Below are 17,325 nucleotides of genomic sequence, written 5' to 3'. Positions count from 1 at the left end.
GATGTAACGTTGGATACGACTATAGAAACACCTGATGTAACGTTGGATACGACTATAGAAACACCTGATGTAACGTTGGATACGACTATAGAAACACCTGATGTAACGTTGGATACGACTATAGAAACACCTGATGTAACGTTGGATACGACTATAGAAACACCTGATGTAACGTTGGATACGACTATAGAAACACCTGATGTAACGTTGGATACGACTATAGAAACACCTGATGTAACGTTGGATACGACTATAGAAACACCTGATGTAACGTTGGATACGACTATAGAAACACCTGATGTAACGTTGGATACGACTATAGAAACACCTGATGTAACGTTGGATACGACTATAGAAACACCTGATGTAACGTTGGATACGACTATAGAAACACCTGATGTAACGTTGGATACGACTATAGAAACACCTGATGTAACGTTGGATACGACTATAGAAACACCTGATGTAACGTTGGATACGACTATAGAAACACCTGATGTAACGTTGGATACGACTATAGAAACACCTGATGTAACGTTAGAAACACCTGATGACTATAGAAACACCTGATGTAACGTTGGATACGACTATAGAAACACCTGATGTAACGTTGGTACGACTATAGAAACACCTGATGTAACGTTGGATACGACTATAGAAACACCTGATGTAACGTTGGATACGACTATAGAAACACCTGATGTAACGTTGGATACGACTATAGAAACACCTGATGTAACGTTGGATACGACTATAGAAACACCTGATGTAACGTTGGATACGACTATAGAAACACCTGATGTAACGTTGGATACGACTATAGAAACACCTGATGTAACGTTGGATACGACTATAGAAACACCTGATGTAACGTTGGATACGACTATAGAAACACCTGATGTAACGTTGGATACGACTATAGAAACACCTGATGTAACGTTGGATACGACTATAGAAACACCTGATGTAACGTTGGATACGACTATAGAAACACCTGATGTAACGTTGGATACGACTATAGAAACACCTGATGTAACGTCAGGTACGACTATAGAAACACCTGATGTAACGTTGGATACGACTATAGAAACACCTGATGTAACGTCAGGTACGACTATAGAAACACCTGATGTAACGTTGGATACGACTATAGAAACACCTGATGTAACGTCAGGTACGACTATAGAAACACCTGATGTAACGTCAGGTACGACTATAGAAACACCTGATGTAACGTTGGATACGACTATAGAAACACCTGATGTAACGTTGGATACGACTATAGAAACACCTGATGTAACGTTGGATACGACTATAGAAACACCTGATGTAACGTCAGGTACGACTATAGAAACACCTGATGTAACGTTGGATACGACTATAGAAACACCTGATGTAACGTTGGGATACGACTATAGAAACACCTGATGTAACGTTGGATACGACTATAGAAACACCTGATGTAACATTGGATACGACTATAGAAACACCTGATGTAACGTTGGATACGACTATAGAAACACCTGATGTAACGTTGGATACGACTATAGAAACACCTGATGTAACGTGACCATAGAAACAGGATACGACTATAGAAACACCTGATGTAACGTTGGATAGAAACACCTGATGTAACGTTGGATACGACTATAGAAACACCTGATGTAACGTCAGGATACGACTATAGAAACACCTGATGTAACGTTGGATACGACTATAGAAACACCTGATGTAACGTTGGATACGACTATAGAAACACCTGATGTAACGTTGGATACGACTATAGAAACACCTGATGTAACGTTGGATACGACTATAGAAACACCTGATGTAACGTTGGGTACGACTATAGAAACACCTGATGTAACGTTGGAAACACCTGATGTAACGACTATAGAAACACCTGATGTAACGTTGGATACGACTATAGAAACACCTGATGTAACGTTAGAAACACCTGATGTAACGTCACTATAGAAACACCTGATGTAACGTTGGATACGACTATAGAAACACCTGATGTAACGTTGGTACGACTATAGAAACACCTGATGTAACGTTGGATACGACTATAGAAACACCTGATGTAACGTTGATGATACGACTATAGAAACACCTGATGTAACGTTGGTACGACTATAGAAACACCTGATGTAACGTTGGATACGACTATAGAAACACCTGATGTAACGTTGGATACGACTATAGAAACACCTGATGTAACGTTGGATACGACTATAGAAACACCTGATGTAACGTTGGATACGACTATAGAAACACCTGATGTAACGTTGGATACGACTATAGAAACACCTGATGTAACGTTGAAACACCTGATGTAACGTTGGATACGACTATAGAAACACCTGATGTAACGTTGGATACGACTATAGAAACACCTGATGTAACGTTGGATACGACTATAGAAACACCTGATGTAACGTTGGATACGACTATAGAAACACCTGATGTAACGTTGGATACGACTATAGAAACACCTGATGTAACGTCAGGTACGACTATAGAAACACCTGATGTAACGTTGGATACGACTATAGAAACACCTGATGTAACGTTGGATACGACTATAGAAACACCTGATGTAACGTCAGGTACGACTATAGAAACACCTGATGTAACGTTGGATACGACTATAGAAACACCTGATGTAACGTTGGATACGACTATAGAAACACCTGATGTAACGTGATGACTATAGAAACACCTGATGTAACGTCAGGTACGACTATAGAAACACCTGATGTAACGTTGGACTATAGAAACACCTGATGTAACGTTGGATAGAAAACACCTGATGTAACGTTGGATACGACTATAGAAACACCTGATGTAACGTTGGTACGACTATAGAAACACCTGATGTAACGTTGGGTACGACTATAGAAACACCTGATGTAACGTTGGATACGACTATAGAAACACCTGATGTAACGTCAGGTACGACTATAGAAACACCTGATGTAACGTCAGGTACGACTATAGAAACACCTGATGTAACGTCAGGTACGACTATAGAAACACCTGATGTAACGTCAGGTACGACTATAGAAACACCTGATGTAACGTTGGATACGACTATAGAAACACCTGATGTAACGTTGGATACGACTATAGAAACACCTGATGTAACGTTGGATACGACTATAGAAACACCTGATGTAACGTTGGATACGACTATAGAAACACCTGATGTAACGTCAGGTACGACTATAGAAACACCTGATGTAACGTTGGATACGACTATAGAAACACCTGATGTAACGTTGGATACGACTATAGAAACACCTGATGTAACGTTGGGTACGACTATAGAAACACCTGATGTAACGTTGGATACGACTATAGAAACACCTGATGTAACGTCACCTGATGTACGACTATAGAAACACCTGATGTAACGTCAGGTACGACTATAGAAACACCTGATGTAACGTCGGATACGACTATAGAAACACCTGATGTAACGTTGGATACGACTATAGAAACACCTGATGTAACGTTGGATACGACTATAGAAACACCTGATGTAACGTTGGATACGACTATAGAAACACCTGATGTAACGTCAGGTACGACTATAGAAACACCTGATGTAACGTTGGATACGACTATAGAAACACCTGATGTAACGTCAGGTACGACTATAGAAACACCTGATGTAACGTTGGATACGACTATAGAAACACCTGATGTAACGTTGGATACGACTATAGAAACACCTGATGTAACGTTGGATACGACTATAGAAACACCTGATGTAACGTTGGATACGACTATAGAAACACCTGATGTAACGTTGGATACGACTATAGAAACACCTGATGTAACGTTGGGATACGACTATAGAAACACCTGATGTAACGTTGGATACGACTATAGAAACACCTGATGTAACGTTGGATACGACTATAGAAACACCTGATGTAACGTTGGATACGACTATAGAAACACCTGATGTAACGTTGGATACGACTATAGAAACACCTGATGTAACGTTGGGATACGACTATAGAAACACCTGATGTAACGTTGGATACGACTATAGAAACACCTGATGTAACGTTGGATACGACTATAGAAACACCTGATGTAACGTTGGGATACGACTATAGAAACACCTGATGTAACGTTGGATACGACTAGAAGAAACACCTGATGTAACGTTGGATACGACTATAGAAACACCTGATGTAACGTTGGATACGACTATAGAAACACCTGATGTAACGTTGGGATACGACTATAGAAACACCTGATGTAACGTTGGATACGACTATAGAAACACCTGATGTAACGTTGGATACGACTATAGAAACACCTGATGTAACGTCAGGTACGACTATAGAAACACCTGATGTAACGTTGGATACGACTATAGAAACACCTGATGTAACGTTGGATACGACTATAGAAACACCTGATGTAACGTAGGATACGACTATAGAAACACCTGATGTAACGTTGGATACGACTATAGAAACACCTGATGTAACGTTGGATACGACTATAGAAACACCTGATGTAACGTTGGATACGACTATAGAAACACCTGATGTAACGTTGGATACGACTATAGAAACACCTGATGTAACGTTGGATACGACTATAGAAACACCTGATGTAACGTTGGATACGACTATAGAAACACCTGATGTAACGTTGGATACGACTACCTGATAGAAACACCTGATGTAACGTTGGATACGACTATAGAAACACCTGATGTAACGTTGGATACGACTATAGAAACACCTGATGTAACGTTGGATACGACTATAGAAACACCTGATGTAACGTTGGGTACGACTATAGAAACACCTGATGTAACGTTGGATACGACTATAGAAACACCTGATGTAACGTTGGATACGACTATAGAAACACCTGATGTAACGTTGGATACGACTATAGAAACACCTGATGTAACGTTGGATACGACTATAGAAACACCTGATGTAACGTTGGATACGACTATAGAAACACCTGATGTAACGTTGGAAACACGACTATAGAAACACCTGATGTAACGTTGGATACGACTATAGAAACACCTGATGTAACGTTGGATACGACTATAGAAACACCTGATGTAACGTTGGATACGACTATAGAAACACCTGATGTAACGTTGGATACGACTATAGAAACACCTGATGTAACGTCAGGTACGACTATAGAAACACCTGATGTAACGTTGGATACGACTATAGAAACACCTGATGTAACGTTGGATACGACTATAGAAACACCTGATGTAACGTCAGGTACGACTATAGAAACACCTGATGTAACGTTGAAACACCTGATGACTATAGAAACACCTGATGTAACGTTGGATACGACTATAGAAACACCTGATGTAACGTTGGATACGACTATAGAAACACCTGATGTAACGTCAGGATACGACTATAGAAACACCTGATGTAACGTTGGATACGACTATAGAAACACCTGATGTAACGTCAGGTACGACTATAGAAACACCTGATGTAACGTTGGATACGACTATAGAAACACCTGATGTAACGTTGGATACGACTATAGAAACACCTGATGTAACGTTGGATACGACTATAGAAACACCTGATGTAACGTTGGATACGACTATAGAAACACCTGATGTAACGTTGGATACGACTATAGAAACACCTGATGAAACACCTGATAACGTTGGATACGACTATAGAAACACCTGATGTAACGTTGGAACACCTGACTATAGAAACACCTGATGTAACGTTGGGTACGACTATAGAAACACCTGATGTAACGTTGATGTATACGACTATAGAAACACCTGATGTAACGTTGGATACGACTATAGAAACACCTGATGTAACGTTGGATACGACTATAGAAACACCTGATGTAACGTTGGATACGACTATAGAAACACCTGATGTAACGTTGGATACGACTATAGAAACACCTGATGTAACGTTGGATACGACTATAGAAACACCTGATGTAACGTTGGATACGACTATAGAAACACCTGATGTAACGTTGGATACGACTATAGAAACACCTGATGTAACGTTGGATACGACTATAGAAACACCTGATGTAACGTCAGGTACGACTATAGAAACACCTGATGTAACGTTGGATACGACTATAGAAACACCTGATGTAACGTTGGATACGACTATAGAAACACCTGATGTAACGTTGGATACGACTATAGAAACACCTGATGTAACGTCAGGTACGACTATAGAAACACCTGATGTAACGTTGGATACGACTATAGAAACACCTGATGTAACGTTGGATACGACTATAGAAACACCTGATGTAACGTTGGATACGACTATAGAAACACCTGATGTAACGTTGGATACGACTATAGAAACACCTGATGTAACGTTGGATACGACTATAGAAACACCTGCTGTAACGTTGGATACGACTATAGAAACACCTGATGTAACGTCAGGTACGACTATAGAAACACCTGATGTAACGTTGGATACGACTATAGAAACACCTGATGTAACGTTGGATACGACTATAGAAACACCTGATGTAACGTCAGGTACGACTATAGAAACACCTGATGTAACGTCAGGTACGACTATAGAAACACCTGATGTAACGTCAGGTACGACTATAGAAACACCTGATGTAACGTTGGTACGACTATAGAAACACCTGAACACCTGAAACACCTGATGTAACGTTGGATACGACTATAGAAACACCTGATGTAACGTCACTATAGAAACACCTGATGTAACGACTATAGAAACACCTGATGTAACGTCAGGTACGACTATAGAAACACCTGATGTAACGTTGGATACGACTATAGAAACACCTGATGTAACGTTGGATACGACTATAGAAACACCTGATGTAACGTCAGGTACGACTATAGAAACACCTGATGTAACGTCAGGTACGACTATAGAAACACCTGATGTAACGTCAGGGATACGACTATAGAAACACCTGATGTAACGTTGGATACGACTATAGAAACACCTGATGTAACGTTGGTACGACTATAGAAACACCTGATGTAACGTTGGATACGACTATAGAAACACCTGATGTAACGTTGGATACGACTATAGAAACACCTGATGTAACGTTGGATACGAAACTGATAGAAACACCTGATGTAACGTTGGATACGAACACCTGATGTAACGTTGGTACGACTATAGAAACACCTGATGTAACGTTGGATACGACTATAGAAACATAGAAACACCTGATGTAACGTTGGATACGACTATAGAAACACCTGATGTAACGTTGGATACGACTATAGAAACACCTGATGTAACGTTGGATACGACTATAGAAACACCTGATGTAACGTTGGATACGACTATAGAAACACCTGATGTAACGTCAGGTACGACTATAGAAACACCTGATGTAACGTTGGAACGACTATGAAACACCTGATGTACGTTGGATAGAAACACCTGATGTAACGTCAGGTACGACTATAGAAACACCTGATGTAACGTTGGATACGACTATAGAAACACCTGATGTAACGTCAGGTACGACTATAGAAACACCTGATGTAACGTTGGATACGACTATAGAAACACCTGATGTAACGTTGGATACGACTATAGAAACACCTGATGTAACGTTGGATACGACTATAGAAACACCTGATGTAACGACTTGAAACACCTGATGTACGACTATAGAAACACCTGATGTAACGTCAGGTACGACTATAGAAACACCTGATGTAACGTTGGATACGACTATATAGAAACACCTGATGTAACGTTGGATACGACTATAGAAACACCTGATGTAACGTTGGATACACCTGATGTAACTATAGAAAAACACCTGATGTAACGTCAGGTACGACTATAGAAACACCTGATGTAACGTTAGGTACGACTATAGAAACACCTGATGTAACGTTGGATACGACTATAGAAACACCTGATGTAACGTTGGATACGACTATAGAAACACCTGATGTAACGTTGGATACGACTATAGAAACACCTGATGTAACGTTGGATACGACTATAGAAACACCTGATGTAACGTTGGATACGACTATAGAAACACCTGATGTAACGTTGGATACGACTATAGAAACACCTGATGTAACGTTGGATACGACTATAGAAACACCTGATGTAACGTTGGATACGACTATAGAAACACCTGATGTAACGTTGGATACGACTATAGAAACACCTGATGTAACGTTGGATACGACTATAGAAACACCTGATGTAACGTTGGATACGACTATAGAAACACCTGATGTAACGTTGGATACGACTATAGAAACACCTGATGTAACGTTGGTACGACTATAGAAACACCTGATGTAACGTTGGTACGACTATAGAAACACCTGATGTAACGTTGGATACGACTATAGAAACACCTGATGTAACGTTGGATACGACTATAGAAACACCTGATGTAACGTTGGATACGACTATAGAAACACCTGATGTAACGTTGGATACGACTATAGAAACACCTGATGTAACGTTGGTACGACTATAGAAACACCTGATGTAACGTTGGATACGACTATAGAAACACCTGATGTAACGTTGGATACGACTATAGAAACACCTGATGTAACGTTGGATACGACTATAGAAACACCTGATGTAACGTTGGATACGACTATAGAAACACCTGATGTAACGTTGGATACGACTATAGAAACACCTGATGTAACGTTGGATACGACTATAGAAACACCTGATGTAACGTTGGATACGACTATAGAAACACCTGATGTAACGTTGGATACGACTATAGAAACACCTGATGTAACGTTGGATACGACTATAGAAACACCTGATGTAACGTTGGATACGACTATAGAAACACCTGATGTAACGTCAGGTACGACTATAGAAACACCTGTATCTAGATTTAACAGTAGAATGTCTCCAGCAGTGTGTATGATAGTGGGGGTTGATAGAGGTAACAGTTCAGACCGGTATCCCATTATAGTTTTTGTGTAGCAACCAATGGTGTCCCTTCCCCTCCCCCTCCTCCTCCTCATCCTCCTCTCTAATTTTTAGTCTTCTGTCTTTCTCGTTCTGTCTTTTTTACTCCGAGCCCCCGGGGCCACATACACTGTCAATCTGCGTTAGGCTCTATTGGTCGGCCCGGCAACACAATATCTCCCCTCGGAATGGTCCGTGGTCACAATGTGGTCGACCTCCCGACCGTGGAAGTCAGGGGAGCCCGACTGAGGCTCCTCTTTCATGTCTGACCAGTTTGTGTGTGGTGACCCCAAGAGGGAGAATTATTGCGCACTAACTGCTAGTGGTTAGACTCTAACCAAGGAAAAATACACAGCAAAACCAATTATAGGTCTTTATTGGACTAGAAGTTGGCCTCAAAATCCCCAAAGAGAAAGAAATGTGATTGTGCAGAGACATGGAGAAATGGGCAAAAGGAAAGCTAGTCATTCAAGAGGGTTTATTTTAAGTCAGTGACTTAAGTTACAGTTACATTACATTTAAGTCATTTAGCAGACGCTCTTATCCAGAGCGACTTACAAATTGGTGCATTCACCTTATGACATCCAGTGGAACAGCCACTTTACAATAGTGCATCTAAATCTTTTAAGGGGGGGGGGGATTACTTTATCCTATCCTAGGTATTCCTTAAAGAGGTGGGGTTTCAGGTGTCTCCGGAAGGTGGTGATTGACTTAAGTAAGTTTAAATGTTTAAATGTAAAGGGGGGCATATGAGTAATGTGTGAAATCAAACCAATCAGACATAAAGGGTGTATTTCAGTGAGAACGTGACGCTTTGACAAAATGTAACACGTTTCCGAGGAACGCTCTCGTAACAATGGCGTGAACGTGGCCTTGTGGGTAATAATTAGATTCTTCTGCTTCACTGTTTAGCATGGCCCACATCACCTTCTCTTTTTCTCCACATCATTCTGAGAAATCTATTTTTTGGTGTTTTAGAGACATTTTAAACGCGATCCAGATTATTTTTTTGTGTGGGGGGGGGTTTTGTGGAATCCGAATTCTTCTCTCGTATGGATTTCTTCAGTTTGGCGTTACAAATGTAGTTGACACCAATCTTTATTTCATTTAGGATAACTGAGGCGGCGGTTAGGCTAGAAAGCCTTAATGATGCACCTCGAATGTAACTGTAGTCATATAAACCGTTTCTATTTTAATCCAACCCTTTCTGTTTTGATTTTATATCTATATTTGTCCTCTTCAATCATTTGTATTTAAGGTATTTAATGTGAAACTACTATAATTCAGTCCTAGAGTACCAATCATTTTATTCCCACTTGAAACACACTTTGTCTGTCTGTCTGTCAGTTTCTCTCGCTCTCTCTGTCTGTCTGTGATCTGTCTGTCTGTTTCTCTGTCTGTCTGTCTGTTTCTCTGTCTGTCTGTGATCTGTCTGTCTGTCTGTTTTTCTGTCTGTCTGTCTGTCTGTCTGTCTGTCTGTCTGTCTGTCTGTGATCTGTCTGTCTCTCTCTCTGTCTGTCTGTTTCTCTGTCTGTCTGTCTGTTTCTCTGTCTGTCTGTCTGTGATCTGTCTGTCTGTTTCTCTGTCTGTCTGTCTTTGATCTGTCTGTCTGTCTGTCTGTCTGTCTGTCTGTCTGTCTGTCTGTCTGTCTGTCTGTCTGTGATCTGTCTGTCAGTCTGTGATCTGTCTGTCAGTCTGATCTCTCTGTCAGTCTGTGATCTGTCTGTCAGTCAGTTTGTGATCTATCTTTCTGTGTGTGATCTGTCTGTCAGTCTGTCAGTCTGTCTGTCTGTTAGTCTGTAATCTGTCTGTCTGTCTGTCTGTCTGTCTGTCTGTCTGTCTGTCTGTCTGTCTGTCTGTCTGTCTGTCTGTCTGTCTGTCTGTCTGTCTGTCTGTCTGTGATCTGTCTGTCAGTCTGTGACCTGTCTGTCTGTCAGTCTGTGACCTGTCTGTCTGTCAGTCTGTGATCTGTCTGTCTGTCAGTCTGTGACCTGTCTGTCAGTCTGTGACCTGTCTGTCAGTCTGTGATCTGTGTTTGTGTCTCTCTCCCTGTTCATCTAACTGCTTCTGATCTTTCCTGCTGCTCTGGCTACCTGTATAATTGCTATCTTAATCTGGTTTTGTGTGTGTGTGTGTGTTTGGGTGTGTGTGCTTGCGTACTTGCGTCCGTCTGTGTGTGTGTGTGTGTGTGTGTTCCAGACATCGATGAATGTAGCAGTGTGGAGAACCTGTGCCAGAGGAACGCTGACTGTATCAACAGCCCTGGGAGCTACCGCTGTGAATGCTCAGAGGGCTTCAATCTCTCCCCCATAGGAGCCTGCAACGGTGAGACAACAGATCCCACACATGCTACATCCCTCATGTTCCCTATTCCCTACATATGTGCACTGACCAGGGCTCATAGGGCTCTGGTCAAAAGTAGTGCACTATATAGGGAATAGGATTCACATTTGGGATGTAAATGAAAGTGATTCTCACCAGTGTGTCTTTGTCCTGGTGTGACCTATCAGACCAGCTGTAGCCTTTTGCTGCTAAAGTCCAGATGCACTGTGGACAGGCAGCGGCCGCCAACAGCATATTTACCCAATGTCTCGCCCCAGTGTGATCCTTGGCAGGCCCGGGGCTCTGCCTTGTAAAAGAGCACTTAGCTGCATGTCTGGAGGATTACCTAATGCACCCTGTGGGCTTGACCTGGTCTTATCCAGAGGATTACCTAATGCACCCTGTGGGCTTGACCTGGTCTTATCTGGAGGATTACCTAATGCACCCTGTGGTCTTGACCTGGTCTTATCCAGAGGATTACCTAATGCACCCTGTGGTCTTGACCTGGTCTTATCCAGAGGATTACCTAATGCACCCTGTGGGCTTGACCTGGTCTTATCCAGAGGATTACCTAATGCACCCTGTGGGCTTGACCTGGTCTTATCCAGAGGATTACCTAATGCACCCTGTGGGCTTGACCTGGTCTTATCCAGAGGATTACCTAATGCACCCTGTGGGCTTGACCTGGTCTTATCCAGAGGATTACCTAATGCACCCTGTGGGCTTGACCTGGTCTTATCCAGAGGATTACCTAATGCACCCTGTGGTCTTGACCTGGTCTTATTCTTATTCTTATTCTCTCTCTCTCTAGTTAGGCAACAAAATGTTTTTTTTTGGAAGGAACGTTTGTTGTGACACATGTTATGTCAAATTGTTTATGTTGGTACTGCTAACAGCACTGCTACAATACAAGCATGGGTAGTTATTAACACTAATTTCGAACATTTTACTTTCCAACAATATTGTGGTGTTGTCAAAGTATACCATGGCTTTCAACCAATCAAAGTACTGCACAATTAAAAAAAAAACAGCTTTGTTTGTTTTGTTGCGTTGTTGCTGTAAACCCCAATAAACACAGAGGATTTGTATGTTGTTGCGGTCCAGTTTTTAGCCTCTGACCAGCCTCTCTCTCTCTCTCTCTGTCTCTCTCTCTCTCTCTCTCTCTCTCTCTCTCTGTGCCTCTCTCTCTCTGTGCCTCTCTCTCTCTGTGCCTCCCTCTCTCTCTGTGCCTCTGTGCCTCTGTGCCTCTGTGCCTCTCTATCTATCTATCTATCTATCTATCTATCTATCTATCTATCTATCTATCTATCTCTCTCTCTCTCTCTCTCTCTCTCTCTCTCTCTCTCTCTCTCTCTCTCTCTCTCTGTCTCTCTGTCTCTCTCTCTCTGTCTCTCTCTCTCTCTCTCTGTCTCTCTCTGTGCTTCTCTCTCTCTGTGCCTCTCTATCTCTCTCTCTCTCTCTCTCTCTCTCTCTCTCTCTCTCTCTCTCTCTCCTCCTCCTCCTCCTCCTCCTCCTCCTCCTACCGTTGGGAAGACCGCAACGAGTGTCTGGAGATCACCAACGTGTGTAGCCATGGCGAGTGTGTGGACATCCAGGGGGGCTACGAGTGCAGGTGCCACCACGGCTTCAAGGCTACGCCCAACCGCAAGATGTGCACGGGTGAGAACCTTCTAGAAAACACTTAAGGCTCTCGCTTTCAATGGAGGCCGATGTAATGGCGGCAGGGTAGCCTAGTGGTTAGAGTGTTGGAAGTTCAAATCCCCGAGCTGACAAGGTACAAATCTGTCGTTCTGCCCCTGAACAGGCTGTTCCTAGGCCGTCATTGAAAATAAGAATTTGTTCTTAACTGTCTTGCCTAGTTAAATAAAGTTTCAATTAAATAAATAAATAATCAATCTCAAAATGGAGACCATTCCGAATACCATTTTCACCTTCTGTTTTGGAATATTGCGGTTGTCCTGAAATGTTTCTGGCCTTAGATATTTTTGGTTACTTTTAAGATCATGTCTATGAAATCCATTTGAGATAATTGACTGAAATATTTTGTAGTGTTACAACATTATCATTTTAGTCGTACCTGTCTCCAGATGTTGATGAATGCGAGCGGTTGCCTTGTCGCAACGGAACCTGCAAGAACACAGTGGGCTCCTTCAACTGTCTGTGTCACACCGGGTTTGAGTTCTCACAACACAACAACTGCATGGGTGAGCACCACTGTCCTCTGGTTCATCTAATGATTTCTTTCTACCAAGGAAGATTTTCCTACCCCCCCCGTTCTAGGCATGTCCTTGGAGGTGTTACCCCCTAAAATAAATACTTTATGACAAATACATAAAAATAAAATAAAAATGTCTTTAGAAATAAACCTGCTACCGAAAGGGCATCAACTTCTTTGTTTTGGAATGTAAGTTGTATTCACTCTTGTATTGATGTGCTGTTTTGTGTTGTGGTTGGCAGATATTGACGAGTGTCAGACATCCTTTGGCACGCTGTGCAGGAAAGGCCAGTGTATCAACAGTGTGGGCTCCTTCCAATGTCTGTGTGAGGAGGGCTACAAGCTAACCCCCGATGCCAAGAATTGTATGGGTAAGAACTGTCCTACTATACTGTATGGGTTATGATCTGTCCTACTCTACTGTATGGATAAGATCTGTCCTACTGTATAGATAAGAACTGTCCTACTGTATAGATAAGAACTATCCTACTGTATAGATAAGAACTGTTCTACTATACTGTATAGATAAGAACTGTCCTACTCTACTGTATGGATGAGAACTATCCTACTGTATAGATAATAACTGTCCTACTCTACTGTATGGATGAGAACTATCCTACTGTATAGATAAGAACTGTCCTACTCTACTGTATGGATGAGAACTATCCTACTGTATAGATAAGAACTGTCCTACTCTACTGTATGGATGAGAACTATCCTACTGTATAGATAATAACTGTCCTACTATACTGTATGGATAAGAACTGTCCTACTCTACTGTATGGATAAGAACTGTCCTACTCTACTGTATGGATGAGAACTATCCTACTGTATAGATAAGAACTGTCCTACTGTATAGATAAGAACTGTCCGACTGTATAGATAAGAACTGTCCGACTGTATAGATAAGAACGGTCCTACTGTATAGATAAGAACTGTCCTACTGTATAGATAAGAACTGTCCTACTGTATAGATAAGAACTGTCCTACTGTATAGATAAGAACAGCCCTCTACTGTATAGATAAGAACTATCCTACTGTATAGATAAGAACTGTCCTACTGTATAAATAAGAACTGTCCTACTCTACTGTATAGATAAGAACTGTCATACTGTATAAATAAGAACTGTCCTACTCTACTGTATAGATAAGAACTGTCCTACTGTATAGATAAGAACTGTCCTCCTGTATGGATAATAACTGTCCTCCTGTATGGATAAGAACTGTCCTACTGTATAGATAAGAACTGTCCTACTGTATAGATGAGAACTGTCCTACTGTATAGATAAGAACTGTCCTACTGTATAGATAATACTGTCCTACTGTACAGATAAGAACTGTCCTACTCTACTGTATAGATAAGAACTGTCATATTGTATAGATAAGAACTGTCCTACTCTACTGTATAAATAAGAACTGTCCTACTGTACAGATAAAAACTGTCCTACTCTACTGTATAGATAAGAACTGTCATACTGTATAGATAAGAACTGTCCTACTCTACTGTATAGATAAGAACTGTCCTTCTGTATAGATAAGAACTGTCCTACTATACTGTATAGATAAGATCTGTCCTACTCTACTGTATGGATAAGAACTGTCCTTCTGTATAGATAAGAACTGTCCTTCTGTATAGATAAGAACTGTCTTACTCTACTGTATAGATAAGAACTGTCCTTCTGTATAGATAAGAACTGTCCTACTGTATAGATAAGAACTGTCCTACTGTATAGATAAGAACTGTCCCACTCTACTGTATAGCTAAGAACTGTCCTACTGTATAGATAAGAACTGTCCTACTGTATAGATAAGAACTGTCCTACTCTACTCTATGTCGTTCACGGTGGTAGGCTACTTTAACATGAGGGGTACTCAGCTTCGTAACATATTTCTAATGTAATAAATATTATTCAATCTATTATTGGGATGATATAGCTATTTTTGGTAACACTTAACAATCAGGTCACCTTTACAAGTGTTTTTTAAAGAGTTATTGTAAACTGTTACTGCTGTTTCTTAATGATTATTGCCATTAACCAAAGGTGAGTATGTCAAGGTATGATGGATAAAACATTTTCAAAACATTTCCACGCTAAAGTTCTTATATTTTAACCTGGTGTTTCACACATTACCCTACTATTTGTCCCCCCAACTCGTTTCCTAATTTTCTCCAGATGTGAATGAGTGTATGATCTTCCCCGGGACCTGCACTCCTGGAACCTGCCAGAACCTGGACGGCACCTTCCGCTGTCTCTGTCCCCCGGGCTACATAGTCCAGAACGAGCAATGTATAGGTGAGGCCTTTGGTATTACTGACCATAAGCTGTTGTTGAGAATACGAATGTGTTATGGCTTTTCAACTTCTGCCATATCGTGGATTCAGAGCTATCTATCTAATAGACCTCAGAGGGTTTTCTTTAATGGAAGCTTCTCTAATGTCAAACATGTAAAGTGGTGTACCGCAGGGCAGCTCTCTTGGTCCTCTATTTTTACCAATGACCTGCCGCTGACATTTAACAAAGCATGTGTGTCCATGTATGCTGATGATTCAACCATATACACATCAGCAACCACAGCTAATGAAGTCACTGAAACCCTTAACAAAGGGTTGCAGTCAAAGGGTTGCTGACAGTAATAAACAGGTACTGAACATCTCTAAAACTAAGGGCATTGTATTTGGTACAAATCATTCCCTAAGTTCTAGACCTCAGCTGAATCTGGTAACGAATGGTGTGGCTGTCGAACAAGTTGAGACTAAATTACTTGGTGTTGCCTTAGATTGTAAACTGTCATGGTCAAAACATATAGATTCAATGGTTGTAAAGATGGGGAGAAGTCTGTCCGTAATAAAGAGATACTCTGCTTTTTGACACCACACTCCAAAAAGCGAGTCCTGCTCTAGTTATATCTGATCTTGATTATTGTCCAGTCGTGTGGTCCAGTGCTGCAAGGAAAGACTGACATTAGTTAAGCTGCAGCTGGTCCAGAACAGGGAGCCACGTTTTGCTCTCCATTGTGATCAGAGGGCTGATATAAATACTATGCATTTCAGTCTCTCTTAGCTAAGAGTTGAGGAAGGACTGACAGCATCACTTATTTTTATAAGAAACATTAATGTGTTAAATCCCTAATTGTTTGCATAGTCAACTTACACACAGCTCTGACACACACACTTACCTCACCAGACATGCCACCAGGGGTCTTTTCACGGTCCCCAAATCCAGAACAAATTCAAGGAAACGTACAGTATTATACAGAGCTGTGAGTTCATGGAACTCCCTTCCATCTTATATACAGTATTATACAGAGACATGAGGGTATGGAACTCCCTTCCATCTTATATACAGTATTACACAAAGACATGAGTGCATGGAACTCCCTTCCATCTTATATCAAATCAAATCAGATTTATTTATATAGCCCTTCGTACATCAGCTGATATCTCAAAGCGCTGTACAGAAACCCAGCCTAAAACCCCAAACAGCAAGCAATGCAGGTGTAGAAACACGGTGGCTAGGAAAAACTCCCCAGAAAGGCCAAAACCTAGGAAGAAACCTAGAGAGGAACCAGGCTATGTGGGGTGGCCAGTCCTCTTCTGGCTGTGCCGGGTGGAGATTATAACAGAACATGGCCAAGATGTTCAAATGTTCATAAATGACCAGCATGGTCGAATAATAACAAGGCAGAACAGTTGAAACTGGAGCAGCAGCACAGTCAGGTGGACCGGGGACAGCAAGGAGTCATCATGTCAGGTAGTCCTTATATACAGTATTACACAGAAACATGAGTGCATGG

General features: G+C 41.2%; 1 protein-coding gene across 1 annotated transcript in view; it reads left to right on the top strand.

Moving 5' to 3' along the window:
* The window catches only part of LOC118373458 (fibrillin-2), a 299,186-nt gene that overhangs the window by 215,491 nt on the left and 66,370 nt on the right, over nt 1-17,325 (top strand). The window contains exons 44-48 of the mRNA XM_052526019.1: nt 11,193-11,318; nt 12,849-12,974; nt 13,403-13,519; nt 13,773-13,901; nt 15,705-15,824. Of these exons, the coding sequence (XP_052381979.1) occupies nt 11,193-11,318; nt 12,849-12,974; nt 13,403-13,519; nt 13,773-13,901; nt 15,705-15,824 (618 nt within the window). The remainder of the gene's footprint in view (nt 1-11,192; nt 11,319-12,848; nt 12,975-13,402; nt 13,520-13,772; nt 13,902-15,704; nt 15,825-17,325) is intronic.

The sequence above is a fragment of the Oncorhynchus keta genome, chromosome 9 (assembly GCF_023373465.1).
Source record: "Oncorhynchus keta strain PuntledgeMale-10-30-2019 chromosome 9, Oket_V2, whole genome shotgun sequence".
NCBI lineage: Eukaryota > Metazoa > Chordata > Actinopteri > Salmoniformes > Salmonidae > Oncorhynchus > Oncorhynchus keta.
The sequence above is the reverse complement of the archived record's forward strand: the minus strand, read 5'-3'. Positions and strand labels throughout refer to the sequence as shown.